General features: G+C 44.2%; 1 protein-coding gene across 1 annotated transcript; it reads right to left on the bottom strand.

Annotated features, from left to right (window-relative positions):
• Window positions 1–10,520: 10,520 nt before the first annotated feature.
• Window positions 10,521–21,641, bottom strand: S100A10 (S100 calcium binding protein A10). Its single transcript, XM_003775571.3, has 3 exons — window positions 21,423–21,641; window positions 13,715–13,867; window positions 10,521–10,930 (listed from the first exon to the last, which is right to left on the bottom strand). Exons 2-3 carry the CDS (start codon window positions 13,844–13,846, stop codon window positions 10,769–10,771), a joined length of 294 nt encoding a protein of 97 aa, XP_003775619.1. The 5' UTR covers window positions 13,847–13,867; window positions 21,423–21,641; the 3' UTR covers window positions 10,521–10,768.
• Between the last annotated feature and the right edge of the window lie 193 nt (window positions 21,642–21,834).

The raw sequence follows: 21,834 nt of genomic DNA, 5'->3' as shown, positions 1-21,834 counted from the left end.
GGAGGCAGAAGTTGCAGTGAGTCAAGATTGCGCCACTGCACTCCACTTGGGTGACCAAGCGAGACCCTATATCAAAAGAAAAAAAAAAAAGAAATCTGTCTTACAGAAATACCATTCAAGCCAGCAATCCAATTACTGGACATATACCCAAAGGAATATAAATCATTCTATTGTGAAGACACATGCACACATATGCTTATTGCAGTACTATTCACAATGGCAAAGACATGGAATCAACCTAAATGCTCATCAGTGATAGACTGGATAAAGAAAATGTGGGGTACATATACACCATGGAATACTATGCAGTCATAAAAAAGAATGAGATCATGTCCTTTGTGGGGACATGCATGGAGCTGGAGGCCGTTTTCCTTAGCAAACTAATGCAGGAACAGAAAACCAAACACCACCTATTCTCACTTATAAGGGGGAGCTAAATGGTGACAACACATGGGCACATAGAGGGGAATAACATACACTGGGGCCTATTGGAGGGTGGAATGTGGGAGAGGGAGAGATTTAATAACTAATGGAAAAATAGTTAATGGATACTAGGCTTAATATCTGAGTGATGGCTGGGTGTGGTGGCTCAGGCCTGTAATCCCAGCACCTTGGGAGGCAGGTGGATCATCTGAAGCCAGGAGTTTGCGACCAGCCTGAGCAACATGGCGAAACCCTGTCTCTACTAAAAATACAAAAATTACGCACCTGTAGTCCCAGCTACTAGGGAGGCTAAGACAGGAGCGTTGCTTGAACCTGGGAGGTGGAGGTTGCAGTTAGCCGAGATTGCACCACTGCACTCTAGCCTGGGTGACAGAGCGAGACTCCATCTCAAAAAACAAAACAAAACAAAACAAAACAAAAAAACCTGAGCAATGAAATAGCCTGTATAACAAACCCCCATGACACATGTTTACCTATGCAACAAACCTGCACATCCTGCATATGTACCCCTAAACTTAAAGTAAAAGTTAAAGAAAAGAAGACTGTCTTAGGTTAGGGTACTTCAAAAGCAGAAATTGAAGCAAGTGTTTGGATGGAAGTAGTTTATTTGGAAGGTGATTCCAAATAAACAGAATGGTGAAGGAATGGGGAAGTAAGACAGAGAAGGGAAGCAAGCCCATAGAGTTGTGTTAACAAGCAGGTTACTGGACTGGGCAACTGAAGCTCTGTCGCACTGAGACCCTCTGCGAGATGGGTATAGAACATGCTTCTGAGTGGTTGCACCCAGTGAGGAAGTGGGGGCATTTATTCAGCACTTTCATCCCTCAGTGGCTGGAGGTACCTTCTGGGAGCCTTAACTCCCCAACACTTCTTGCCTGCCCTGAACTCTTCAGAGAATGCCCTCAGGCTAAGAGATGAGACACAGCCAGACATTGTATGTAAGCGAACAGTCTGTAAGTGACACCAAGGGCGGGACAAGGGTATGTGGGCAGGACACTGACAGCATCTTCTGAGAGTCTAAACTTAGTCCTGAGAACAAATGAAATCTACTGCAGGGTTGGAATGCATTTTAGAAAGCCAAGTGTGGGCGGGGCGCGGTGACTCACGCCTGTAATCCCAGCACTTTGGGAGGCTGAGGCAGGTGGATCATGAGGTCAGGAGTTTGAGACCAGCCTGGCCAACAAAATGAAACCCCGTCTCTACTAAAAATACAATTAGCTGGGCATGGTGGCGGGTGCCTTTAATCCCAGCTACTTGGGAGGCTGAGGTAGGAGAATCACTTGAACCAGGGAGGCAGAGGTTGCAGTCAGCCGAGATCGCACCACTCTACTCCAGCCTGGGCGACAGTGTTGAGACTCTGTCTCAAAAAAAAAAAAAAAAGAAAAAGAAAAAAAAGAAAGCCCAGTTTAGCTGAATGGGCAGGGTGGATTGGAGTGGGCAAAACAAAGTAGACCGATGAATTAGGAGTATTTTAATAAAATTCCTTTCTGCTTAAACAAACCTGAGCAAATTTTGTTGTTTGAAACCAAGGACCCTGAGAAGATGGGTCTGTTCACATGTTGAGTGAGGTAGGGTGGGGAAGATGAGTGTCGCTTTGATGTTGAGTGTGAGAGGCCTGTGGAACATCCACGCAGGGTTGTTACTTTAGTGATGATAACTGAATGGGGTGAGGGTGATGGTAATGAGATTACCCAGGGATAGAGTTAATGTGGGTAGAGAAGAGGGCGGAAGAGATAGAAAGACCGACATTTAAGGAGGAAGAGATGGCTGGCCAGGCGCGGTGGCTCACACCTGTATAATCCCAGCACTTTGGGAGGCCGAGGCAGGCGGATCACGAGGTCAGGAGATCGAGACCATCCTGGCTAACACGGTGAAACCCCCGTCTCTACTAAAACTACAAAAAAAATTAGCCGGGCGTGGTGGCGGGCACCTGTAGTCCCAGCTACTCGGGAGGCTGAGGCAGGAGAATGGCGTGAACCCGGGGGGCGGAGCTTGCAGTGAGCCGAGATCGCATCACTGCACTCCAGCCTGGGCAACAGAGCGAGACTCCGTCTCAAAAAAAAAAGGAGGAAAGGATGCTACAAGGGAGAATAAGAGTAAGCCCGAGAGGCAGGAGGAAATGCGACCTTATGGAGCCCAAGGGAAGAGTGTTTTAAAAGAGAGAATGGCCAAAAAGAGCAAATCCTGCAGAATAGTCAAATAAATTAAGGGCTAAAAATGGTCTATTAGCAGGAGATTTTGGGTAGTTTGGGTGAAAGCATTTTTAAAGAAGCAGTGTAGGGATAATACAGATCAGAAATAATTGAGAAAGGTGAGAAAATGGAGGTAGCAAGTAAGCTCAATTCTTTCAAGAGATTTGCAGGATATGGGATTTGAGGGACTGCTTTCTTTTTCTTCTTCTAATAGAAGAGACTTAAACATATATAAAACGTTAATAGGAAGGAGTAGAATGACTTGGTAGAGGGAGCAATGGAAAGAAGATAAGGAAGCAAGCAGATTGGTGGAGTGAAATCTTGCAGAAGGCCGGGAGGAGATGAGATCAGAGTACGGCAGGAGGGATTAACCTTAGAGGAAAATAAAGGTTTCTAGTTCTTTTTAATAGAAGAAAAGCAGGAAAGGACAAGTGTAGGTTATATATTGTTATTTAATCCTTACACAACTCTCTGAGGGTGGATATTGTTTCCCCCAATTTGCACGTGATGTAGTGGAGGTCCAGAAAAGTGAGGTAACTTGCCCAAAGTCACACAGGAGAACCTAGGCATGACCCCAAGATTAATGCTTGCTTTGAGCCCAAAGTGTAATGCTCACTTACCTGCAATATTTTAAAAGCTTAAGTTCCCTGTAGGGAGTGCCCTGAAAATGACTGGAATTTAGTTAGGTCCTTGTTTTATGACTTGATAAGCTAGAATGCAAAGAGATTTTACTGGAGCAAACATACAGTGCCATTTGGTAGAGATCTAGCGAAAGAAGCTGCCCTCAATTAATGTTTGACTAACTCAGTACCAAAGGTCTGACTTTTCTTCCTGAGTATGCCTGCTAGAATAAACACGCTTGCTTTTGCCTCTCTGTGCTACTGAGATGCACCAACATGGACATCTTATATATATTATATAATATTGACTAATCTAGTCAATATTAATATAGTGCCAACTATATGCCAAGCATTATTCTAGGTGCTCTAGGATAGTAACTTAATCCTAGTTCTATTATTATCTCCATTTTACAGAGGATAAATTTGAGGAACAGAGAGGCTGAGTAATTTGCTCGAGGTCACACAGCTTGTAAATATCAAAGTCAGAATTTGAACCCAGAAATCTGGCTCCTGATCTGAGTCTATGCTCTTAAACAATTATGCTGTTGCCCCTCAGGCAGGAACAATTAGTCTCTGGTGAAGAGAATGCCTAGACTTGATTCTCAATTCTGATTTTCTGGCTTCTTCCCCATGGACTAAATAGTTGTTTGGCTAAAGGCATAGACTTTAATTTCAGACCTGGGTATGAACCACACTCTACCACTTAAAAAGTTGTGTGGCCTTGGACAAATTACTTCTCTACAGCTCAGTTTCTTAATCTGTAATGTGGGGCCAATAAGAATATTCAACTCAGAGAGTCACTGTGAGGATTAAATGAGATAAAGCATGTTAAGAGCTCAGCAGAATGTGTGTTCCATAGATAAGCCTGGGCTTAAGGAACCCTGGAGATGACGTTTTCATCTATCTCATTCTTCCCTTCCTGTTTTAGTAATCTCATCCAAACTTTAGCTTCTCTTACCATGGATTACTAACCATATGCACTTAAAATCTTTAAAAATCACATTAATATATAATTATTAAAACAATGCTTGTTTACTCAATATAGAAAAGTTCTTAAAAATATTTTAAAAGCTATGAATTATGTTAAACATTATAACTTTATTAAATTTGTTTTTTGTATTTTTTGAGACAGGGTCTTGCTCTGTCACTTAGGCTGGAGTGCAGTGGTGCCATCATAGTTCACTGCAGCCTCGAACTCCTCAGCTCAAGTAACTCCCCAGGCCAGATGAACTCCCCAGACCAGACGCCTTGTCCTCCCAACACTGCCCTGCCCATAGTGGATTTTCCTCTCTGTTCTTTCTCACGTGAATCCTTCTTTCACACAACCCTCTACCTGCAGAGCTAACACCAGCATTTACCACTCACTGATATTCTTTTAACTCGTATATATTGTCAAGTATTGTTGCTTTGAAATGAAGTCTTATTCCACGAGACTGTAAACTTTGTATGCCAGTGACCACATTTTCTATGTAATTTGCTACTTTCTATGGTGCTTTAAATCACATCATTGAAGGGAAATTTTAATTTGTAAATTTGTAATATGACCAAGACACCTGGCTCTGTGGACTGACTCACTGTGGCGACCCGTCCCAGAGTGGGGCAGGACAGAGCAGAGTCCTCCCTGCAGAGAGCAAAGCTGAATCACCCTCTCCTCCTTCTAGAAAAACAGGCTTGAGGCTAAGTGCTCCTAATGCTCATCAGGGCCTTAATGGAAATGCCCAGAAGAGATTGAAGGGAGTAGCCTGAGCTTTTGCAGGAAGAGCCGGCAATGCAGGGGCTGCTCATTGATTAGCTGCTTTGGGTAACATGGCAAATATGATTTTTACACTGAGAGGGTCAAGTTCTGTGTCCAGAGAGCTAACTGAAATTATTTCCCCCCTTATTGAAAGGACAATGTAACGATGCTAAAGAAAACATTGATAACATGACTATTTCCATGTTATGAAATTTATTTTCATTTTATATAACCCCTTCCAGACTTTGCCCACTTTCATGCATTTATTTTTATTTTTTCTTTGAGATGGAGTCTTTGCTCTGTTGCCCACGCTGGAGTGCAGTGGCATGATCTCGGCTCACTGCAACCTGCACCTACTGGGTTCAAGTGATTCTCCTGCCTCAGCCTCCCAAGTAGCCGGGATTACAGGTATGCACCACCACGCCCGGCTAATTCCCATTTTCATGCATTTAAAAAAATATACAGTAGCTACCATTAGAGTGAACATACCATTTTTCAGATGAGTTGGAATCTCAGTGGGAAACTAGATGAACTAATGTTCTATCAGAGGCTTTTCTCACCTAGATGCTGTGTCCCTATCATCTTGATTTTTTTCCCTCTCAATTTTGGCATGACTTGCCAGAGGTCAAATTTTTTTCCTCTGTACTTAGAGCTTCTCAGAAAGATAAAAGTGAATCCCCACCCTGTTTTATCTTTTGTCGCCAGAATGTGACTGGAATGTGAGCAATGGAGAAAAGTGGGTTGAACATTCACAAGAACATACTGTCTGATTGTCTCCTTTTAGACGAGGGCCATCTCTTTTTCCCGAAGGAGTAGTAATAACCCAAACCTAGGACCTGTAGAGATTTTTATTGAGTAAACTCGCCCACAACATATCCTTTATTCTTTCCATTTATTATTCCTTTAACACCTCCTGCCTGTCCTATCCCACCTACACACACTTTCTGCAGGGAGCACACACCACTTTAGACCTGCTGGATTCTACGTGGCCTCCTGAGTTTTATGCGTCCTGGACATTCCTTTGCTCCATCATTACTATGTCCAGGGATGCAGCAGAGAAGAGTGGCTAAAATCTTAGACCACCTGTGTTCAAATCCTGCCTCCACCTTGGTCAAATCACCTGTAAAGTGGGAACAGTAATAGTACCTACTTCATAGTTGTTGGGAAGAACAAACGAGTTAATACTTGCGAAGCACTAGAACAGAGCCTGCAATATAGTAAGAACTCAATGTTAGCTGGTATCCAAATCCAAATTTCTTCCAGTCTTCAAAGACCACATAACATCTTATCTCTTACACAAAATCTTATCTGACTAGCCTCATCTAACCCACGAAATCTCTTACTTTTTTGAAAGAATAACACAGTTGATAGTTAATTTACTCAAATAGCCCCTTGAGACAACTGCAGAATACAAGCTGCTCTCTGCCTATGGAGTAGCCGCTCTTTATTCCTTTCCTTGCTTTTCACTTTACTCTAAAAAAGAAAAAAGAAAAAGAAAGAAAGGAAAGAAAGGGAAGGAGGGAAGGAAGGAAGGAGGGAAGGAAGGAAGGAGACTATCTTGATATCTGGGTTTAAATCTTGAAACAATAAGTGCTGTGGGACTTTGAGGGAGCTACTTAAGTCTTAGTTTTGTCATCTGTAAAATGGATGTTATAATACCTTAACAGGGTTATTGTGAGGTCCAAGTAAGATAAATGCTTAAAAAGTATCTCATACAGGTCCTGACTCATGGTAGACCTTCAATAAATACACAGGCGCTTTCAAAATATATTATTTAAAATTTTATGGATTGTGAAAGTGCAAGTGCATGTAGGTGGGCTAGGAAAGAATTGCACAGAAAATTAAGATAATATAGCACTGTATATAAAGAAAATTACAATAGTCTCATATACGTCTTTCTGGAGCAACAATTTCCCCAGCCAGTAACTCCTACTCTGGAAACTAAACACAGCTGGGTGTATTCCCTTTATTTCTCTCTCTCTCTCTCTCTCTCGCTCGCTCTTGCTCTCTGTCTTGTTCTCTCTTTCTCTCTCTCTCTGTGTGTGTGTGTGTGTCTGTGCAGGCATGCACTCAAGCAGACACGCATATTTAGAAAAGAAAAGAATCCGATTATATACCAATTTTGCAGTCTGCTTTACTTTACATAGACATTTCCCCATCTCATTTAATATTTTTCAAAGTGATGGTTTTGATGGGCCATATAGCATCCCATGTACATCTCAACAATCTAAACATAACTTATTTAACCATGACCCCATTGTTGAACATTGAGGTTTTCTTTAGGTTTTAGCTATTCTAAATAATGCTGCATCAAATAGCTTTGTATATGAAAATCATAAGTATCTTTGATTATTTTGCTAAGAGAAATTCTTAGGAATAGAAATACTGGGTCAAAGAAAACACATTAAAGGATTCAGGTACATATTGCCAACTTTTGCCTTTCTGAAAGGTTGTGTAAATTACATACCTATCAACAGCGACCAGAGGTGCCCATCACATGTCTCCCTTGCCAATGCTCTGTTGTGTTGTCAGTTAACTTTTGGTCTGCTTTATCTATTATCTTTCAATATAGATTGTAATCTTCTTGAGCAGGCACTGTGGTCATCTGCTTCTTCGTACCTGCCTTTATACAGAACATTGCTTGGTGCCATTCACATGGTAGCCCTTGTTAATATTTGCCAAGTGAATGAATTTCTATTCACAACTATCCCTGTGGGGTTAAGAGCTGGAGAAGGGACTTGAACAATCACTTGACCAATCACAAATTGGTCAAATTTGAAAGAGAGAGGTTTGTAGACTTGTCCTCGGTCTCCTAGTGCGATGGGTTAGGTAGAAAACTATAAAATCACAGGTAGTTGGCCGCTGTTCAGGGGACTTGGACAAGGGAGTGGGTCCAAGAGAGAAAAATGATGTTTTTCAGGGTCAGCTCTGCAGCGTGTTTGAAACTGACTTTCTGCACTGCTATTCATTCTTTTTTCGTAACTGGGTGTGGGGAGGGGCGGGATCTACTTTTTACAACTCAGCCATGTAGCAGAATGAGTGGAATTTTCCAGATGGTTCCTCTTGACGACTGTTGGCATAATGGCAGTTTTGCCCCCTGGGAGCCATTGGGCTGCAACCCCTGAAGCCGAGACAGCAGTTTTAGCAGGTCAGATTGTGGGATCCGTGTGTTTTTGTTGGCACAAAGAGCCATGTAGGATTTCAAGCCATAAATACCATTTTTATTTTCCTCATACAGCTCCCTACTAAATGAGCAATGAGGCCAAAGCGAGGAAGGTGTCATAACCCTTTCCCTCAATACACATACACGTCCATCCCAAATACAGTGACTCAGATCATTTCCTGGTACTGGGCACCTTTCTGAATGAGAGTTTGGGGTAATCTGCTGGGAATAACACATTGCTTCAGAATTTTTCTGAATCTACATACCCACTGTGAAGATGAGTTGATGCTTCCTTTCTCCTACCCTGAGAGCCTCCCTCCTCCTGGGATAGTTGTGTTTGTTTTCAGGTAAAAGAGACTTAGAGTGTGAAAGTTTGCTATGGATTTCAGGACATGTGAGCGCACAGTATCTCCCTTTTATAATTTTCCCTGTCATTTGTGAGTTGACCACTAATCCTCCTAATACCCAGTAAACACAGTTGCCCAGGAGGCAGGTAAACCAAAGGGGTGAATCTGGACTGACACAAATTCTCATGGATTGCCTTACTGTGATGGGCCAGTTTTTTTTTTTTTTTCTTGTCTCAGTATCTATTACAGACGTTATCTTCCAGAGCCTCCTTTCCTTGGAGCCACAATTTCTTTAACTGCCAGGTTGAAAGACTTCACATAGGATTAGGAATTGTCACTGTGGTAGAATCAGCTGCTAGTGTGCAAAGGTTGGAAAACGTTAGAGCTTTATTTCCCAGAGTCCCTTGCGGTTAGGAATTTGTTGTGGTTGAGGCTCTGCCAGTCAGATGCACCTCATTGAGACTTGGCTATGAGAGCCCAGCCATATGTGGAGAGGGAGGGTGATGGGAATGTGCGTTTGCTTGTGCAGACTGTGCCATGGTCCTGGAGCAGCCAGCTGTGGCTATGGCTCCTCATTCAGCAGGCAGCTTCCTGAGCCAGCAGCTCCTTGGCGGTCCAGTTCTGTAGCATGGGTTTGGAAGTCATTCCTGTTGTCAATCTAGAGTCACTTCCTTTAACTAATCAACTCCCCTCCTTCATTAATACTCCTGTAATAAATCCCTCTTCGTAAACTTGCTGATATAATGCATCAGCCGCAAAGCTATGGTTTGTTTTACGTTGTTCATTTGTTGACTGAGATAAAATAAAATGGTTGGAATGTTTTCCTTGACTTTGACTTTATTATGGATTTCTTTCTACCAAAGCCAGTTTTGAACTATCCTGTTCTCTTTTGCATGCTTTTCCTTGTGACTATCGATAACCTTATATTGCACTTTTTCCCAGAGTGAGATGGAAGTTTTTCCCAGAGTTATATTGATGTGTCCAATCATAAAAGTAAATATTCCAGGCCGGGCGCGGTGGCTCACGCCTGTAATCCCAGCACTTTGGAAGGCTGAGGCGGGCAGATCACAAGGCCAGGAGATCGAGACCATTCTGGCTAACACGGTGAGGCCCTGTCTCTACTAAAAATACAAAAAATTAGCCGGGCATGGTGGCAGGCACCTGTAGTTCCAGCTACTCGGGAAGCTGAGGCAGGAGAATGGTGTGAACCTGGGAAGGCGGAGTTTGCAGTGAGCCGAGATCGCATCACTGCACTCCAGCCTGGGTGACAGAGCAAGACTCTGTCTCAAAAAAAATAAAAAAGTAAATATTCCATCTTTTTTGACCTATTTACTTGGAACAATGCTTTGTGCCAATTCATGGAATTCATATATCACCTCTCCATAAAAGCATAGGGTACTGTGTTATTAATAAGCATATAGCATGTGATGCACATATACCCTGAAGCTTCTAACAGGCACAAAAAAGGGCTAGGAGGAACATTTTGCATTGATTGTCTATCAAGACATCAGTACTGACACTTCATTTTCAACAAAAGTGCACTGCCCCGTGTGTAAGTCATGCCTACCATATTTCCTGACATCTGGGAGTTGACTTAATAGATGCTAATGTGATGTTATTACCAAGGTGTCAAGCTACACCCTCTCCTGATTGGTTCTTCTAGTTCTGCCTTAGGTTTGCTGACACTTTGCTATGAAAAATGGATTCAGACATTGCAGGCATGCAAAGTTCTGGGTAGAAAAACACTGATTTAACTGGGCAAAACTGTGCCCAGTAATTATAAACTTACAATCTATTCCTGTAGAGCCTTCTCCCAATCCTTCAAGTTTGAGTCCTTCATATAGACACAGCTACAAGGGCAGAACAATTAGAGAAGTCAGACTCCAAGCCGGAATGAAGAGTGTTTTCTCATTTTGCCAGCTCTGTGAGAAAAGCTCTGCTGTGTGCTAGCTGCCCAAGGGCAAGCTGCCTCTTGGGGAACAAGCATTTCTGAGGGAACAACAAACATTCTGTCTCAAATTTGGAACTAAAAAAGAACTTTATTTATTGAGGGCAAGGGGATGCAAACAATACAAAAATCAAAAGCTTATCTGGTATTTAACTTTTCTTTCTCTGCTTGTTAAATGAGAGTTAGATTTTATTTTTACATTTGCTAAGGGTCCTGATCTGCTCATGAAATCCTTCTATGGGGGAAGCTGTGGGGCAGATTCCTTAAGCGACCCTTTGGGACAACTCTTATCAGGGAGGAGGGAATTGCTCATTTCTGCCTACTTCTTTCCCTTCTGCTTCATGTGTACTACAAAATAGTCATTGCATGCAATGGTGAGGCCCGCAATTAGGGAAAAGAAGCTCTGGAAGCCCACTTTGCCATCTCTGCACTGGTCCAAGTCCTTCATTATTTTGTCCACAGCCAGAGGGTCTTTTTGATTCTGGAAAAACAAACAAACAAACAAACAAAAAAAACAAAGGCAAGAAATATCAGTCAAAGGTTGCAATGATGAGCTTATTTGATTTGTACTGCTGAGAATTGTGTCTATATCTCCCAATTACTTGAGCTCTTGTTTTAGGTCATAAGCAACCTTTGGAGTTCATCTAAATGTATTTTTTTTTTTTTTTGCCTTGAGGGAGCATTTCAGTAATTTCATATTTAGATTCTGCCTAAGAACCACCCTAAGCTCCTTATTTTATGGTTTAAACTTACATTCTCTTATTAAAATTTTATTTCTAATGGCATGGTCAAATCCCTTACAAAGGAAACTCCTTATGAAAAGATATTTATGATTTAGGGAGTAAGTTTTGGATCACTGTCCTATGGATTTTAAAGAGGTGTTAATGATGCCATGGGTTGTTTTAGATTTGGAGAAGGCAGCTCTCATTCTTCTTGGCGCAGCTGAGGCCAAGCTAGTGTGGCCTCATATCATATTAACCACGTGATGCTGAGTGAACCACACAGCTTAGTGGGCCTTTGTGTATCAACGATGAATTGAGGAGGTTGCACTATAATGTTTCTAGAATCCTTCCATTCTTTGAGTTGGTAAGTCTATGCCATCCTATACTCTTCGCTGGATGTTGTATATTGGACCAGTTTCAAAAGGAGTATGTGGGATGGAGTCTTAAACTCCCCATGACTCTCAGTGCCTGGTAAGAATGTATGGAACAGAGACGGGCAGGCAAGATCCCCTTTGCTTTTATCTTGCTTACATGGTGATTGGCTTCAGCACTCCTTTTTGTAGTGATGCTGGTCAGAAGCGGTAAGGTGTGGTTTTTCCTGTAGGGTCCATGCCGTCAACCAGAGAGAGAAATATGGCCTATTTGAGGTTGTTAAAGGGCTCAGGTAAACTATTTATGAATTCTGATGACTATATTCATGAGTATACGCAGTGTTTCAAGTGTGCTAGATGTTTCTAAATTGCACTTAGAAATTCCTAAAAGTATAGCAGCAGCATTTCCCACATGAGCACTGCAAACTCCTACTCTAGCTAAACCTGCTCTATGCAGCTCTTGGTGGGTTTCAGCTAATTCTGGCCTCACCCTCAGCTTCCTGGCTGTGGTCAGAATGAGTGAAATCTGGATGACATAAGGGGTTTACTTTAGAAACAAAATGCGCTGTTAATGCAGTGAGTGTAGGTGTTTCCGGAATTATGACTCTGTGCCTGAATAAATTACCCTGCCATGTTTAGTGCTCCACACTACATATACCCTTTATGTGCCTCATGCCACAAAACCTTTAGGAAGAAAGGGTCTGTGTCTCATGCGATACTCACTCTGGCTCTTAACAACACTCTTAACAAGTGTTTAGTGTACTGAGAATGCCTTTGTCCATAGGACAGGCAGGCTTACAATGAGCACATTTTGTCCTTGCGTCTTAATGCTTGTCTTGAATGATCGTAGAAAGTGAAAGTGACCTTGCAGATAATTATGTCCAGCCCTCTCTAATTTTACAGGGGAGGAAACTGAAGACTAGAGAGCTGAAGCAACCTGCCCATTGTTAGTTAAGGCAGAGCCAGATCTTCTAACTCCTGGTCTGGGCCTATATCACAGGACTCTACAAAAGCAGAGGACCTGCATATTCTAACTCATTCTGGGATAGCATTAGGTAATAACTGCAGCTCTGAGAGAGTAGTTAGGCTATTTATATCTGTTTATTTAACTGATATTGATGACATACGAATTATAGTATACTAAAAAGCCTCATGTTTCTTGATTGCAGGAGTCAGGGGCTTGACTAATGTGCTATTTACCAGGCAGATGACAAGAGGCAGGACCCAACGTTTTACCATATCTCCTCTCGCCCTTTAGAGGTTAATGCATTATTCAACACCAAGCACAGAAACAATCTTTTCAGGTGACTACAATTGTGGTAGGGAAAGAAGGGCTTGCATTTCAGTCTACTATTTTGTCATGCAGTGTTTCATCTTCGGTTGAATTCAACAGCCACCTCTCAAGAACCTGGAATATAAAAGGACAACTGTGCCTTGTGGCCCCATGTCCTGAGTGATGTATCTGAGCTGATGGCAGAGTCCTCTTCTAGGTCTTCATGCATCTCTCAGTCTGTCAAAGGTGAGACATAAACTCAAACTGCTCCTGTGTTGTCAGAGCATTATTATGTGAAAAGCAGTTATTTCTGGAGTGATATGTGGCTTTTATTCAGTAGATGACTGACACTGCTCCTTGTAGTATTAGAAAAAGAAAAAACAATCTCTTTATCTGAAGAGATTTAAGAAGGGAGATTCGAGTTGCTCAAAATGGAATGTGACCAGGATGTGGCATCTCCACCACCAGGTTTTTGGACCTGAAGGTAGCCATTTTCTGGTTGACTACTCTTTTGTGAAAAGCTTTGTTTCTCCCAACTCTGTCCCCAACATCGTCACAACAGACACAGATAACCAGATGGAATTTTCCAACAAACAGCTCATATTGTGGTTATTTGTATGCAGTCTTATTTCACCTGCAGACTGTAAGCTCCTTGAAGGTTGGGGCTGTGTCTTCATTACTTTCTGTTTCCTCAACATTACCTTACAAATAGCAGGTACTCAATACTATTTAATAAATGAATGAATGAGGTGATTCATTCATTCCTTCAGGTGACTACATTCATTCATTCACTAGTGGTGACCTCCACAGGGAAGGGATGGAAACAAGAAGGAAAAGAAACCAAGGCCTAGAAGCATTGACTTTTATGTCTGGTTCTTTGTAAGCCTTTCAACACTTACTTCCAAAAATCCAGGGAACTCCTTTTCCATGAGTACTCTCAGGTCCTCCTTTGTTAAGTAGCCTTTATCCCCAGCGAATTTGTGAAATGTAAACATCATGGTTTCCATGGCGTGTTCCATTTGAGATGGCATTTTGGTGTGGTCTGTTGAAGCCTATTAAAGGATGTAAAGTAACAGGGTCTACATTAACTTTTTTTGGCAGACTTTATGCAGGAATTAATTTTGTTTAAATTGAAAGATAAAATTGTATGTATTTAACGTGTACAACATGATGTTTTCAGGTATATATACATTGTGGGATGACTGAATCTAGCTAATTAACATATGCATTACCTCATATAGTTAGCACTTTTGTGGTGAGAACACTTAGCCACTCTTAACTATTTGGCAAGAATACAATACATTGTAATTAACTATAGTCACACTGTTGTACAGTAGATCTCTTAGACTTATTCCTCCTAACTGAAACTTTGTATCTTTTGACCAACATCTCCTGAACATCACTCCAGTGCAATCGCCCCAGCCCATTCTATTCTTTAGTTCTATGAAATTCAGTGTTTAAGATTCCACATGAGTGAGATCATCTGGTAATTGTCTTTCTGTGCTTGGCTTATTTCACTAAGCGTAATGTCCTCCAGGTTCATCTATGTGGGTTTACATTAACTTTTAAGCCATATGTATTGCCAGCCTTTTTAGGATAACTGGAAGGATGGAGATTAGATCATCCATCTGATCTTCTCCAGCTTTAAAAATTCAGTGAATGAATCTAAGAACCAGTCCACCCCAGTTTGGGTCTCTTGTTGGTAGAAATAGACACCTCAGATACTGGTGCTGTAAATAAAGGGGTTTAGCTAACTCCAGCTAATTTGCATGAATAACCTAATGAAGAATAGAAACTCTAATCATTTAGAAAAGCAAGATCAGTGTTCCCCCCCCCCTTTTTTTTTTTTTTTTTTGAGATGGAGTTTCGCTCTTGTTGCCCAGGCTAGAGTGCAGTGGTGCGATCTTGGCTCACTGCAACCTCCGCCTCCCAGGTTCAAGCGATTCTCCTGCCTCAGCCTTCCGGGTAGCTGGGATTACAGGCGTCTGCCACCATGTCTGGCTAATTTTTTGTATTTTTAGTAGAGACGGGGTTTTGCCATGTTGAGCAGGCTGGTCTCAAACTCCTGACCTCAGGTGATCCACCCACCTCGGCCTCCCAAAGTGCTGGGATTACAGGCCACTGCGCCCGGCCCAGTGTTCCTCTTTTTAACTGACAAAGCACCTACTGAAAGAACAGATAGTTCATAATTTCTCTTGGCACTAGTAAATGGGATTCTTAGATATGGCTGATACTAACAATCCACACTGTCAAGTCTGGTGAATATGAAAACTTCACCCTTCTAAGCTTAACGTGGTAACTTGGTTCAGTGTGATTCTAGAGTTTAGAAATCTGCTTACAAATGAATTTATCTGCTGGGTATATATGTATTCTTTTTTTTTTTTTTTTTTTTTGAGACGGAGTCTCGCTTTGTCGCCCAGGCTGGAGTGCAGTGGCGCCATCTCGGCTCGCTGCAAGCTCTGCTTCCTGGGTTCACGCCATTCTCCTGCCTCAGCCTCCCGAGTAGCTGGGACTACAGGTGCCCGCCACCGCGCCCGACTAATTTTTTTGCATTTTTAGTAGAGACGGGGTTTCACCGTGGTCTCGATCTCCTGACCTCTTGATCCGCCCACCTCGGCCTCCCAAAGTGCTGGGATTACAGGCGTGAGCCACTGTGCCCGGCCTATATGTATTTATTCTTTACTAAAGTTCTGAACTTGTTATTTATTGCAATAAAGACAGTTGCATCTCTGGCAGTAAAATGCAGTTGCTCTACCCAAATAGAAAACTACTCAAAGTCCATTGTCTAGTTCACTTGAGAAGCAACAAGTAATACTATAACCTAACTCATTTGAGGGCCTCCTATGTTGTTAGTGACATTAGACAGATAAGCTGCTCTCACAGTCTGGGGTACAGTGGGAGAGCAAGAGCTTTCATCATGAAGCGTTTATAAGAAAGGAAAGGAAACATGTCAAATCATTACATTTGGGTATAATGAACTAGGGGTATATGTCTCATCAAGACCCAGTACGTGGTACTTAATAGAACCTCAGTGAATTTTGGCTTAATTGGAAGGAATCATTTGGCGAGAACAGATAAGCTTTGGCTAATATCACCTAAAATCACTACTGGATAGGAAACAGGTGAACGTGAATGGAAACTGTAATATAGCACTGAAAAATAAAAATAAATAATCACAAGAGTAGGCTTTGAGCTTAGATTGAAGGGCTGGCAAATTCCTCTGCTGAAGAGCTCTAACAGGAACCTGAGACATGCTTTGGTCTGGTTCCTATCTCTGAGAGATGCCTGTTCAACACTGATTCTCAAATGCTATCTTTTACAGAGGAGAAGGTGGAGTTGGTAAACATGAGGACTGAGCAATTAACACTTAAGAATTGTAAATTCTACCCCTTCATCTCCAGAAAAGTATGGGAACCAGCAGGCCAAAGAATGCTATAAATCAGAATCTGCCATGAGTCATCTGAAAGGCAGTTAGTTATCTTGGAGAGAGCTGCAAATTAATGCTTCAAGGTCTGCTGTGAGATGAATTCCAGGGGAACCACACCCTTTTCCTTCTCTTCTGACACAGCTCAGATCTGGCTCATCCCCCATCCCTCATATGGGTTTCAGATGGCAGTGGGCTTACAGACAGTCTGCCTTGCCTGGACTGGTACTCCAAGTCCAGCAATTTAAGAGAACTGAACTGGGAGAGTCACCTCTGGGAGAAGGACGTGGGATCCCACCCCAGTTCTTAAATAACTCAGGAAAGGAGTCAGACACCACAGAGGTTTAAAAATACCTGTGCTCAAGTTCAGAGCAGCAGAACACTTCAGGATCAATTCCCAAAGATCCCAGAAATTGGAACTGGGTGGGGTACCTAGTTTACTTTTTTCAGATGACAGGGCAGAAGGAAAGTGCAGAATTAAGAAAGGGAATGCAGCAGGGTAAGGACCTCTAAATTTTAAAAAGGCTAATTTAGGAGCTTCTAAGAAATACAAGTTGTCAGCTGAGGAAATCCTGGCCACCCTTGAGTATCTTCTTCAAGAGAGCAAGGTGAGGCTACCTCACACTGTGTGAGTGCTTAGGTCTGAAGTCACTCAGTCCCATGCCTCTCTTGCCCACAGCCATTACGAAGTGATGGAGCTTCCCTCTCTGAAGTTACATCCTTCTCCCACTGGGTCTTCCCCTCCCCTCCTCCCCCAGCGATTTTATTCAGTGGATGGATTGTGAATATTGCAGCCAGCTGACTCCCTATGTGTCCAGTAGGCCTTCTGCAATAAGGATGCAGAGGAGGGAGTAGCCAGGAGGTGAAAATAGCATTGAAAATCAGTGGAGAAGCCCTTGTCTCCTCAGTAACCAGTGCCCCAAAGGGCACTGACCAGGGCCACAGCAAGGAACTCTGTTTTGAAGAAGGAGTTGCACACTGGCTTTAAAATAAGACAAAGGAAAGGGGGAAATGTTGTGATTAAAACTCTGTTCTCTTGGCTAGAGAATGAATCATGTAACTCTTGTCTGAGTGCAGCCAACGGTTGCCCAACTGAGTCAGCCCTGCCTGGCCCTCCGTTCTTGGGTGGGGCTTGCCTGGGCAGGGCTGTCTGCAGCACTGACTGTTAGCTGCCAAAACTGAAGTTCTTCAGGGACTTCAACCTGGCATTTCCACCCTCACCTAGCCACTCTGCAAGCTCTATTCGTGGGCAGATGTGGGCTTCCTGCATCCTGGTTAGACACACTTTGACAGGAGGGCCTTGGGGCTGGGGCTGAGGGGCAGCAGTGTCCTCTCTATCCCCAATAACGTACTCTTGCACCTGAAATATTCAATTCCATTTAATTGTTTACTTGTCTGCCTGAGATTTAAGCTTCTCTTGATCCAGAACTACAAATTATTCTGCTTTTATTCATGGAGCACTATATAACTGTTATGTGCATAAATGAACCACACAATCCCTTGGGCAGTAGTTGAGGTGCAGGTGTGATTACCCAGGACTAGGCTGAAAGCCTCGTAGCTCAGAGCTCAGGGGGACAATGTGAGAGCTGGGAAGGGCCAGGAAAGGGGCCCCAAAAGTGTTCAACTATGAACGGAACAGTAGAGTACACAGGAGTGCACATTCCATACGCAAAGGAAAAATATGTGTCCTGCTAAACAGGTCTAGTCAGAATGACATGACTGTGCTCCTTCTCTTCTAACACTTGCTGTTTTCTCATGTTTCATTCATCCCATCTTCTACTTTTTGCTTTTCTAGTGCTGCTATCTCACTGCTGAGCTCCACAGGATACAACAGCCTTGCTGTCCACTCACCTTTTATTGAATTATTCTATTCTGATGCCTATACATGCCCTCTACATGTTTGTCTGAGCAACAGGTCTTAAGAACGGAGGCTGAGACATCTTTCTCTGCATAGTTTTCTCTACGGAAAGCAATTCTGGACTCCACAAATTTAGTTACCATAGGAGGAATTCAATTTTCCATTTTTGGTTCTCCCTCCCTGAGCACCTACTTTGAATGTCCCAGACATGGTGTTAGGCATGAGGGTGTTCACACACACATACACACATGCACACACACACAAAGCTCTCCACGGTGCTTGCCTTTGAGGAGTTCACCAGCTAATGGAATACTATTAAAGCATTTGGCCTGAATTCTAGTTATTTGTGTTTCTGTTTCTTTCCTCACTAGGTTGCAGGTTTTTTGAGCAGGGTCCCAATAGCCAGTGCCCCAGCCCTCATAGAGCCTGCTTGATGAATTGTTAAGAAATTGATAATGATGTATTTTGGTTGTCCTGGGAGTAGCAGGCAAGCAGAAGTCCTCCTCAGAAAAGTGTCTGCTCCTGAACAATCTCAAATGTTTGCTTTGGACCTATGCCCAGATCCCGGCTGCAGTTTCAAAGAGGACACTTCTGAAGAGTGAGTCGGACTTGCTTTGCTCCTCTGTATCTTGTCCATACCCTAGTTTTCTTACAGCCCACCCAGAAAATAAACGGCAGGGCGTCAGTAAAAACAAACATCTGTTATTTAAAATATGTTTGAGGTTTCCTTCCTTTTGCTTTAGAAATTTTGGAGTTTTTAAAATTGAACCCAGAAGGCATTCTTGAGTTTGATCTCTGAAGGGAATTCAGAAAAAATGAGTTGAAGCAATGGATCTGGATCCAGACTGTCTCTCTCACCTCTCACCAAATAAAAGTTGCCCACTAAAGAACTGGGCAGCAAAGGAACGTTTCAGATGCAATTCAGTAGGAAGAAAGAACTTGGAAGAAACCTCCTTCAATCTAACCAACTACATCAATTTTTCCTTAAAGAATGCTTAGGCATCAGCTAATCAGCCAACATAGCTATTGTCACAACTCTTTTTAGTTAAATCCTTTGGTAGGATGGGTGGTACTTATTTAGTAAAGGGATAGAAAGTGCGGAAAATTGTTTAAATGAAGTACATTCTTTTTTTTGCTTTTGATGTGGATTCCTAAATTTGTTGAGTCCCCAGAAAAATGAGAAACTTAAGATGTTAAAATTTTAGTCTAGCTTTCTCAGCACTTTGAGTGCTAATTTATACATTATAACCCTGAAAGAATTCCACTGTTTCTCTCAACTTTATGCTTTAAAAGACTGGACTGTGTCCAAGGGTATACCAAGTGGGTTGTGCTCTACAAAAGTCACATTTTTTGAACTGTCAGTAGAAAGCAGGGAGGCACACAGTCTCAGCTCCACTCAGCTCAGGCCTGACCTCACTGGAGTGGCTGCTTAGGAGGCTGGCCAGAGGCCAGCACACGGGAGGAAAGGGGCCTATATGATGTGTCGGAGAAAAGCTAGGAAGAGCATCACCTAGAAAGCAGGGTGAGACCCAAAAATTGCTTCATGCCTAGTAGACCAAAAAAATTGGAAGAACCTAGATAAGAAACTCCAAATGGTGGATCAAGGGCTACAGTGAAGAAACTACCCTCTGGCTGTGAAGGAACAAATATACCATTTGGAAGGGATGATTAAACAGAAACTGGATAGGAATCTGTGGGGGCAGGGCCGATGAAGAAACTTCCAATAAGTTATATGAACTCATTCCCACTCCAACCCCTGGCATTATCTTTTGCAATCTGCTGAAACATGTTGGAGGCAAAGATCACCGACTGGGTGTTTCCATGAGCCTGGCCTCACCTAAAACGCACAACATAAAACTTCACTCCTGGAGACTGAAACTCAAGCTTCTGGGGAAAAATATCCGCAACAACTGCAAACCTCTTAATGGGAAAAGCTACCTCCCAAGTAAGGCTGAGGCAGGCTGCCAGGCGCATACTGGCCGATAACGAAAAGCGGTCTCGCCAAGGCCCTTACAGATCTAATTACTGCCCTCACCGGCAGTTCAGTCGAGTAACCTCTCCTGCAGACTGGCGGCCAGACCAGGTGTGACTCACTTCCTCTTGGAAAATGCCTTCTGAGATGGCACAGTTCTCTTTTCCTTCAGGGAGTGTTCTGTCCAAACCATCCACCGAGAGTATCTGCAACCAGCCACACCCACATGGTCTCACAGCTGAGTCACAGGCCTCAGACCACTAGGAGAATCCTGGAGCCCTTTGTGCTAACCACACCCTGCAGAAGCTCCCGCAAAGACGGAACTGGGTGGGGGCAGAAAACGGGGTGGGCTTAATGCATCCCAGAATCTGGCTTAGGGCTCCCCTGTGCTGGCCTGGCTTGGAGCGCTCTGCATTCCACCCCCAGCCAACAAGGAAGAGCTCCTGGTTTCACTTAGGCAGAGCTGGACTGAGGCTGGACAGGGCAGCAGTGTCCACGGCTAGGGGCAGCGCCATTCCTTCGGCCAAAGCACAGGTGGTGAACCAAGTACCAATGACACGTCTGTCTGTCTCACTGCACCAGGCCAAATTAATCTATGATTGGAAGATCCTTCGTCAAAACTGCTCTTCCTCCATCTCTTTCTGGTTCCACTTATTAAGACAGCAAGGGAACCCTTTCAGTAGAGAAACCACGTCACACAGGGCCCTCTCCCACAAACCCCAGCCAAACTGCTTTAGAAAGAAAACAAGTGGACCTCCCTCCCTCAGCAGGAAGACCCTTCCCGTCGAGCAGACAACAGGAAGCCCCAACCAGAAACGCCTGTTTGGCCGACTGACTAAGGGTTACGGAAGGGACGCCCCCAGCTGCCTACTCGTCCTACCCGCGCCTACTTGGGCGGTACAGCCGGGAGGAGGCTACGAACATGCAGACCCGGCCTGCGAGCGGAACCCACCAAGAAACACGCCAGCCAGGGCAGGGGCGTGCAGGAGGGATTTGGTAACCCGAGAGACGAGTGGGAAAGCAGGAAAGGTGGGAGTAAAGCAACGCAAACATAAAGGGAGGAGGGAAGAGGTTCAGGGGCACCAACACCACGGTCCCCTCCTAAAGAACAAGTGCCCCCTCCTCCGCTCCGCGTGGGTCTGGGGGCGGCCGCGCCCGGGCCGGGGAGGGGCGCTGCTGGCCTCATTTGGGTGTGGCCCGGAGCACCGAGCAGCGGATTCCCTACCAGCCGCTCCCCGCCCAGCCCCGCGGTGCCCCGGACGCCCCGCGAAGCCGGGTGCAGGGGTTTCCCCGGGCAGCAGGTCCGGGCCTGGGGACTACCCAGGAGGGGCGTGTGGGCCGGGCGGAGCTCACCTTGACCGAGGCGCGGCGGACGCTGGGCGAGCTGGGCGAGCTGGAAGCGGGGCGGAGAGGCGAGCGCGGCGAGCTGTGCGCCTTCCTTAGTACGTGCGGCTGGTGGGTAGAGGGAGGCGGCGCGGGAGCGGGAGGAGCCTGGCGGGCGCTCGACAGGGCGCTCCCCAGCCCTGTCTCCTCCCCCTCTTCCTGCCCTCGACTCCCCCGACCCGGGGCGCGCGGCCCACGCCCTGCCCTGGCTCCCGGACCCGCCTCACTGAGGCCTCGCCCGCCCCAGACAGAGCGTTCTTGTAAACTTCTCTTCAGTAGGAACGGTCCTGCTCTCGAATATTTCAGGGCATCCCCACCCTGGGCCTGCCCTTCCTCTCGGGTTTGGTTTTAGAAAGTGTAGAAATCAAAGAACCCAGCCGTC

Source organism: Pongo abelii, chromosome 1 (genome assembly GCF_028885655.2).
Source record: "Pongo abelii isolate AG06213 chromosome 1, NHGRI_mPonAbe1-v2.0_pri, whole genome shotgun sequence".
NCBI lineage: Eukaryota > Metazoa > Chordata > Mammalia > Primates > Hominidae > Pongo > Pongo abelii.
Note: the sequence above shows the minus strand (reverse complement) of the source record. Positions and strands in the feature narration are given on the sequence as shown.

Bases quoted from the DNA above. Each gene is read 5' to 3' on its own strand.
- S100A10 (XM_003775571.3), bottom strand. From the start codon at position 13,846: ATGCCATCTCAAATGGAACACGCCATGGAAACCATGATGTTTACATTT. The intron at 10,931-13,714 runs GTAAGTGTTGAA...TTGTTTTTCCAG, and splicing joins AGTTCCCTGGATTTTTGGAA to AATCAAAAAGACCCTCTGGC.